Source organism: Clinocottus analis, unplaced genomic scaffold (assembly GCF_023055335.1).
Source record: "Clinocottus analis isolate CAN_PGR_092001 unplaced genomic scaffold, fCliAna1.0.p SCAF_13, whole genome shotgun sequence".
Lineage (NCBI taxonomy): Eukaryota > Metazoa > Chordata > Actinopteri > Perciformes > Cottidae > Clinocottus > Clinocottus analis.
The window spans coordinates 8120001-8127392 of record NW_027175854.1 but is presented as its reverse complement, the minus strand read 5'-3'; the positions used below and the strand labels follow the sequence as shown (position 1 = coordinate 8127392).

Sequence of the window (7392 nt, the reverse complement as noted above, 5' to 3'; positions counted from 1 at the left end):
GTGCTATACACATGCAGATGAAGTCTGCTGGAGGAGGGACCGCAGAGGGGAGGGTGTCTGTGTGTGTGTGTGTGTGTGTGTGTGTGTGTGTGTGTGTGTGTGTGTGTAGGGGGAGGGGGGTCTTTTTGGTTTTTACTGCAGGGACAACAGCCAGCAGATGACAGCAGATTTGCATGGAAGGTGCTAAGCCTGAGTTTGAAACTTTTGTTGGTTTCATAGCCTCACCTCCACCCAAACACACACACACACACACACACACACACACAATGTACACAACTCAAGCAGAAGCTTTGCAAGAGAAAGTGAAAACACGTGACACCAAAATATATTTACTTTTTGTGTTTTATTGAGCATTTTCACTGACTATTTCAAACCATTTCTACAGTGAAATTGGTATAAAGATATAAAGGACTTTGCTTCCAACATTGTTCCAACAGGTTCAGAACATCAGGTCCAATAGTTTTCATTTTGTTCACATTTCTGTCTCCAGTATAGTAAATGTTTATAAGACAATCTTACAAATTCTCATCTTTTTTTATACGTTATTTCTCCATTTTCTAAAGTGAAACCTTTAGAGAATAAACTTTGTTTTCAATTATGTTTAGAATATCATTTGTCATTGTTAAATTTCTAAAGTGAAACCTTTAGAGAATTAAGACAATTCTGGAAAGTGGGAAACATTTCCGCTGATTGCAACTGTTGTCATGTTGCTCAGCAAAGAGGCCGTCGTCAAAAAAGTCTTTTTTCTAACGAAGCCTCTCCTCAGCACCGCTTCTTCTCCGGCTGCGCGTGCTTCAACGTGCGACGTCGGCTCTGTGGGACCACAGGACGCACAACTCGCATCTCCTCCCTCTCCAAACCTCATCCGCACAAAGAATGAGGGTCGACGTGTCGCTCTTGTGGCATACCTGACCTCATTCACATAAAGAATGAGAGTCATCTTGGCATGGACGGGACAAGAGGCGACGGTTCACGGGGGGGCCCCCAGGGGCCGGCGCCGTGCTGCCTGGACGGGAATCCTCCTCAGGAGTATCCAGGGATGAGCAGAAACAGGGTCATCCTGTTCATCAAGGATGAGTATTTCCAAATAAGAAGCTTCACAGCATCTGAGCAAGAGAGGAGCCGAGGCCCCGATCAGCGCTTCTCGGGGAGGCTGATCTCAGGAACCCAGTCGTTCAGACTGCGGCTCTCCTCGCAGAACAGGTGCAGCTTCTGCAGAGCCGGGTCCTCCCAAGACCCGTCAGCTGGGTTCTGTTCAAACAGGAAGAGGGAAGAGGGGTTAGCTGCGTCTCTTTGTGTTTAAAAGCGTCACATAGACTTCTGAAATGATTCATAAGTCACTCTCTCTCTCTCTCTCGCTCTCTGAGCTCCACATACCGTGATGAGGACGCAGTGAGCGTCTTCAAGCTGCTCCGCCTTGTCGCCGACAAGCTCCACCAGACGCTGCATGTCGCTCACTCGGACGATGCTGATGTCGTTGTCGAAGCAGAAGGACTGGATGAGGGTGAAGTGGATCTGCAGAGCGATGTCGCACTGGAACTCCTCGTCCATGGCCAGCACGCAGAAAGACACGCTGTCCGGGTCACTGTGGAGAGAGGAAGGACAAAAAGGTCGTGAGATGTCATCCAATACTCATACGTGATCGATAAACACGCAGTAGGCTAAAGTGTGAAACTTCAGCGGGGAGTTTCATACTTACAGGTTCATAACTTTGGCGCACTCGTAGACACCAACGGTGATGGCGTCGTTGTCCTGAGCAGACACCAGGACCTCCTCCAGGGCTTTGCCGGTGCACTGAGCGCGCTCGGCGGGTTTCTGGATCAGAACTTCCTCAAAAGTCATGATGAAGATCAGAGGATGAAGATATTCCGCAAAAGGAAAGAGCTTTCGAACGTTTAGTTCAGAGAGTTAATCCCGAAAGAGAGCAGAGTGCCTTCAGACCCGCAGCCTCCCTGTTTTATACCCTGCAGCTCGTGCGGCGCAGTGAAAGCGCTGCGCGCTGATTGGCTGAGGCTGAATGGTGTATTGGTATGATAATGCCTTTGTCACACTCCGGCTCGTGGCAGATTGATGGGGGTCATTGAGCCGCGCACGCTCCCCCTCCGAGTGCAGCAGCCTGAAACTAAAAATAGCTTCATTAAAATCAAAGTTTGCAACACTTTATTTATGTTTGTGCAAATGAGCGAAAACAGAAGCCTGTGATGCTTGTTGCAGAGATGCATGCTGGACGTAGACGTTCTACTTTTAAAAGCATTTAAAGGCCCATTAAAGTGCACAGAAGCGTCATGTTGCCTTGTGTGGAAACGCAAACACGCATTATAGACACATTCTAGGTCTCCCTTCAAACTTTCAAACATTAAATATGAACTCAACGATAAGTAAACTCAACAAACTCTCACAACATTGTCTCGCATTTGAGGTTTTTGGTGACTATTGCAGCAGCAGCATGGAGAAAGTGTGAAGCGGCCCCTTCCCCCTCCAGCAGAGAGAAAGGGCAGGTGGATGATGCCATCTGTGGACTAGAGGCTACCCATAAAACGGCCCCATTGTGCGCACAGAAACCCTCTATTATCTCGGTCCCCCATACAAATGCAAATGACCAGCGCGTGCCAGAACGCTGTGCGTGCTGCGCAATCTGCGCTGCTGGCCTCTGCTGACCACGTGGCCATCAGCTGTCCACAAAATCCCTGCTCGGTTTTTATTTATTTACTCTGGGGAGTTATACTTCTATAGGAAAACTTATTGCACATCCAGTTTATTGCACTATTGTTTTGTATTTGGAGCGTAAACCCAGCACATGTCTTCATATGAGATTTTATTTAAACCTACACAACTCTGTTCATTTCCAATGTGATTTAACATGTACTAATACAATTGTTTATATTTATAACATATATTGTAAAGATCCACTGTAATGTTCTTCTCTGGTGGTTTAAATAAACGTGTTTTGACAACTTTCTGCTCATTCACGATCATTTTTACGCACGACGCAACTTTTACGCACGGCTCTAATTCCTCTGCTCGAAGGATTTGCAGCACTCCAACAGCTCGTGCTTTTTTTTTATGAGAGGGAAGGAGGGGGTCTTTTTTTTAGTTGCATAATGATTAAAAAACACATCAAGTCAGTCAGGCCTGCTGCCACCGCTTTGTAAATATGAGGAGGAGGGCCGGAGTGGAGAGGCTGTGCAGGAGACACAGGTTGGCGGTGATTGATTCAGCGCTATTGTTCTGCGGCAGGCAGAGAGCGGCAGATGGAGAATTGTCGCTATGAGGGGACCCTCCCCTTTCTCCTAAACCGAGGTCAACCCCGACCCCAGGCCGCGCCGAGCTTTTGTCTACAAGTCTCCACATTCGCCGGTCTGTTGTCTGAGTTTTGATTAAATTTGAATGCCAAAAAAAAAGAGAAAAGAGCTTATGGTCTAAAACTTTCACAATGACTACGTGTTATCTCCACATCATGCCAGACGTGTACGTGCAGATGCAATCATTTTCAGTTTAAGCTGTAAACACGCCGAAGAATGCAGAAAGTGTGTTGTGTCAATCAACACAACTATTATCTGTGCATCGCTGCAGCCACACCGTCATTTGGGGGAGAAATGGGCTTTGGATCCAGCTGACAGAGACTCCAACACAGATAGTTTAGGAAGGATCGACTTGCATGTCCACAGGGCGGGCGCGTGCAAATCGATACCGACCTATTGTCGCTCAAGCACATCTGCCAGACGGAGGGGGGCCTCCCCGGCAGCGCGCGACAGGTGTTGGTGCTCAAAGCTCTTTTCTGCATGGGGACCTGCGGCCACTCGCGAAGGCTTTGAACTCTTTTATGAGGATAGGACGTGTCTAAAGCTGCAGGATGAGATGTTCCGGCTGTTGGTGTGTGCACATACGAGATGCGGTTCTAAGGAAAATAGGCGCATAGTTTAGCATGTGGAAGAAATATTAGTAACATGTTGTTTTTTTTTTTTTAAATTAATCAAATAAGTCTTTGTGAGCAATTCGTGTGCACGACTTAATAAGTGTGATTTAGCGAAACTTCTGTAATCCTCAAAAACTTTAAAATCATATTTCGAGCGGATAGAAAAAAAACGGCCATCCCGCCCAGCAGGTGCTGACTGACTTCCTTTGTCCACTCTCCCCTTCGCCTTCCCCCCGGGGACAGATGGTATCTATCGGTTGCTATGGAGAGTGATGCAGACAGAGAGATGAAGCACGCAGGCATCTCCAGATGCCACGCGCCTCAAGTGAGGCCTGGCTTTACGCATGCAAAGCAGCGGCGCGTGCTGCTGCCCAATCTGCAGAAGAAAAACCAGCAACAATAATAACACAGTGCATGCAGGAATACTGGACATGATAAGTCTGCCTGACATCTAACGCAAGGCATGTCGGTATGTTGCATTATGACACTGAAAACAGTAGCAAACAGTTGTTTGTGCAAATTTTCTAAACTTCCATAATGTTATTTTCATGCTCTTGTGATCTGGACACGTGTCCTCTGCAAAAACACTAAAGCAACTCTAGTGAAGTTACATAATGTTTGTGTACTTGTATGATAATTTGACATTTTGAATGTGTTTTCCATGTCTTTAAAGTTTCCATTACTGTACAGACACATTTTAACTCATTTCATGAACTTTAACTTAGATGAGGTAAGAACAGCCAGAGAACAATGTTAAATTCAGACTTTTATTTTGAAGGTTTTGCAGAAAATTACACAATGCATTGACAAAGAAATATATATATATATATATATATATATATATATATATATATATATATATATATATATATATATATATATATATATATATATATATATATATTGTGTCATTGTGTTGACATGAAACTGCAGAATCTGTCACATATTTTGAGGTTTATATTCAGGTTAAATATTCAGCTGTGATGTAAAGTGCTGTAGATTGTGAACATGGAAACAAACCTTCTTGCTGTTTGAATGGGAGCTATTGGTATATATCTTCTAATTCTTCCAGAACTTCAAGGACTTTGACGCCCTCGGTCTGTTCTCCCTGTGTGGTTTCATTATCCTGTAAGCTGAAAGAATCCTTTGAAGGTCAGAGAGTTTCTACATCTGATTCTTTCAACCAAAACTACCCCCGACTTTCTAAGACCTTTCTATAGGCACGCGTCCCTGAGGGCGGGGTGGTGGGGGCCGCAGGCCTGTTCCATTGTGCCCCAAACGGCCAATCAGAGAGGCAGCGTGTGCCGACTCTGCGGTATAAATGCTGGCAGAGTCTTTAGAGGAAGCACAAACTCTCCTCTCTGGACTTTCTGATCACATCAGCTCTAACGCAAAAGCTAAAAGCATCGCCATGCAGTCAACTGGGAAATCTCTGAAGGAAGCTCTGCTCTGTGCTCAGAGCGAGGATCGACTCACCGTCGGAGTCTACGAGAGCGCCAAAATCATGACTGAGTAAGTAAACGGAAACATGACTTCAATGGGACTTTGGCCTCCGGTGTGAACAGCCAGACGTGATCGCCGTCCAACAGCCAGCAGCTATCTAACAGATGACCTTCCTCTCCCCACAGTGACCCGGACAGCGTGTCTTTCTGCGTGCTGGCCATGGACGAGGAGTTCCAGTGCGACGTCGCTCTGCAGATCCACTTCACCCTCATCCAGTCCTTCTGCTTCGACAACGACATCAGCATCGTCCGAGTGAGCGACATGCAGCGTCTGGTGGAGCTTGTCGGCGACAAGGCGGAGCAGCTTGAAGACGCTCACTGCGTCCTCATCACGGTATGTGGAGCTCAGAGAGCGAGAGAGAGAGAGTGACTTATGAATCATTTCAGAAGTCTATGTGACACTTTTAAACATAAAGAAACGCAGCTAACCCCTCTTCCCTCTTCCTGTTTGAACAGAACCCAGCTGACGGGTCTTGGGAGGACCCGGCTCTGCAGAAGCTGCACCTGTTCTGCGAGGAGAGCCGCAGTCTGAACGACTGGGTTCCTGAGATCAGCCTCCCCGAGAAGCGCTGATCGGGGCCTCGGCTCCTCTCTTGCTCAGATGCTGTGAAGCTTCTTATTTGGAAATACTCATCCTTGATGAACAGGATGACCCTGTTTCTGCTCATCCCTGGATACTCCTGAGGAGGATTCCCGTCCAGGCAGCACGGCGCCGGCCCCTGGGGGCCCCCCCCGTGAACCGTCGCCTCTTGTCCCGTCCATGCCAAGATGACTCTCATTCTTTATGTGAATGAGGTCAGGTATGCCACAAGAGCGACACGTCGACCCTCATTCTTTGTGCGGATGAGGTTTGGAGAGGGAGGAGATGCGAGTTGTGCGTCCTGTGGTCCCACAGAGCCGACGTCGCACGTTGAAGCACGCGCAGCCGGAGAAGAAGCGGTGCTGAGGAGAGGCTTCGTTAGAAAAAAGACTTTTTTGACGACGGCCTCTTTGCTGAGCAACATGACAACAGTTGCAATCAGCGGAAATGTTTCCCACTTTCCAGAATTGTCTTAATTCTCTTAAGGTTTCACTTTAGAAATTTAACAATGACAAATGATATTCGAAAACACGCAAACATTTAAAACGTTTATTCTCTAATGGTTTCAATTTGGAAATGAAACAATGACAAACTATTTCTTGACAAATTATTGAAAAAACATCTCTTAAAGGTTTCACTTGAGACATGTAATGGTAAAAGAAAAAATATAAAATGTGTTCAAATGAAAAGAATTGAAGTGTATGACTGAAATATGAAGAACAAGTTTTCCTTCCTGAGGGTCTCACTTCAGCTGTATTTAATATGAAATAATGTTAACTGCATATTTGATTGTTTTTGTATGATGAAAAGATAAATAAACGTCTGACTTCAGTATTGACTTGTGACTGTATACTTTTCACCTTTTCAAGGTTTAAATAGTCTGATTCACAAATGAAATCCAGCTTTTTTTCTCCAAGTTTGTTCCAGTCAGGTTGACTTGTTGAGATCAACACAGCTGTGATCACGTCGGGTCTTTTACATCAATTCAGCGCTGGAGAGGCTTTCGATTTGGACAAGTCTGAGATTCATACTATTTTCTTCGTTCACGTTCAGACAGAGCGAATACTTCAATCAGTAAATGTTCTGATTACAATGTTTGAATACACAACGTTCTCTTCTCTTAAAACAGGTGTAAAAGCTGAACACCGGATGGTTGACAGCTCCGTCTCCACTCCGTCATGAACCTTTAGCTGTTTAGCTCAGTCACCGCATGATGCTGATGATCCAAAAAAAGATTCTGGTAACTTGTATTTCATCCTAAAATAATCCACCAACATCGCTGTCTAAATAGATTTTGGCTTAAGTTTACGCAGCGCAGTTGCAAAGTCAGACTCCCTTTTACATTTAGAACATCATATTTCAGGAGATGGTTTGAAAATTGGGATAATTTGCTG

General features: G+C 45.5%; 2 protein-coding genes across 2 annotated transcripts; one reads left to right on the top strand and one right to left on the bottom strand.

The window, feature by feature from the left end:
• Positions 1-346: 346 nt before the first annotated feature.
• On the bottom strand, positions 347-1911 carry gadd45gb.1 (growth arrest and DNA-damage-inducible, gamma b, tandem duplicate 1). The gene is made up of 3 exons (XM_068573954.1): positions 1700-1911; positions 1378-1585; positions 347-1251 (listed from the first exon to the last, which is right to left on the bottom strand). Exons 1-3 carry the CDS (start codon positions 1840-1842, stop codon positions 1135-1137), a joined length of 468 nt encoding a protein of 155 aa, XP_068430055.1. The 5' UTR covers positions 1843-1911; the 3' UTR covers positions 347-1134.
• A 3410-nt stretch (positions 1912-5321) lies between these two features.
• LOC137783946 (growth arrest and DNA damage-inducible protein GADD45 gamma-like) lies at positions 5322-6112 on the top strand. Its single transcript, XM_068574306.1, has 3 exons — positions 5322-5428; positions 5545-5752; positions 5875-6112. Exons 1-3 carry the CDS (start codon positions 5328-5330, stop codon positions 5989-5991), a joined length of 426 nt encoding a protein of 141 aa, XP_068430407.1. The 5' UTR covers positions 5322-5327; the 3' UTR covers positions 5992-6112.
• The last annotated feature ends 1280 nt before the right edge of the window (positions 6113-7392 follow it).

Coding starts and splice junctions, on each gene's coding strand:
- gadd45gb.1 (XM_068573954.1), bottom strand. CDS start 1,842: ATGACTTTTGAGGAAGTTCTGATCCAGAAACCCGCCGAGCGCGCTCAG. Junction 1,586..1,699: donor TGCGCCAAAGTTATGAACCT/GTAAGTATGAAA, acceptor CTCTCTCCACAG/TGACCCGGACAGCGTGTCTT. Junction 1,252..1,377: donor CTCACTGCGTCCTCATCACG/GTATGTGGAGCT, acceptor CTGTTTGAACAG/AACCCAGCTGACGGGTCTTG.
- LOC137783946 (XM_068574306.1), top strand. CDS start 5,328: ATGCAGTCAACTGGGAAATCTCTGAAGGAAGCTCTGCTCTGTGCTCAG. Junction 5,429..5,544: donor AGCGCCAAAATCATGACTGA/GTAAGTAAACGG, acceptor CTCTCCCCACAG/TGACCCGGACAGCGTGTCTT. Junction 5,753..5,874: donor CTCACTGCGTCCTCATCACG/GTATGTGGAGCT, acceptor CTGTTTGAACAG/AACCCAGCTGACGGGTCTTG.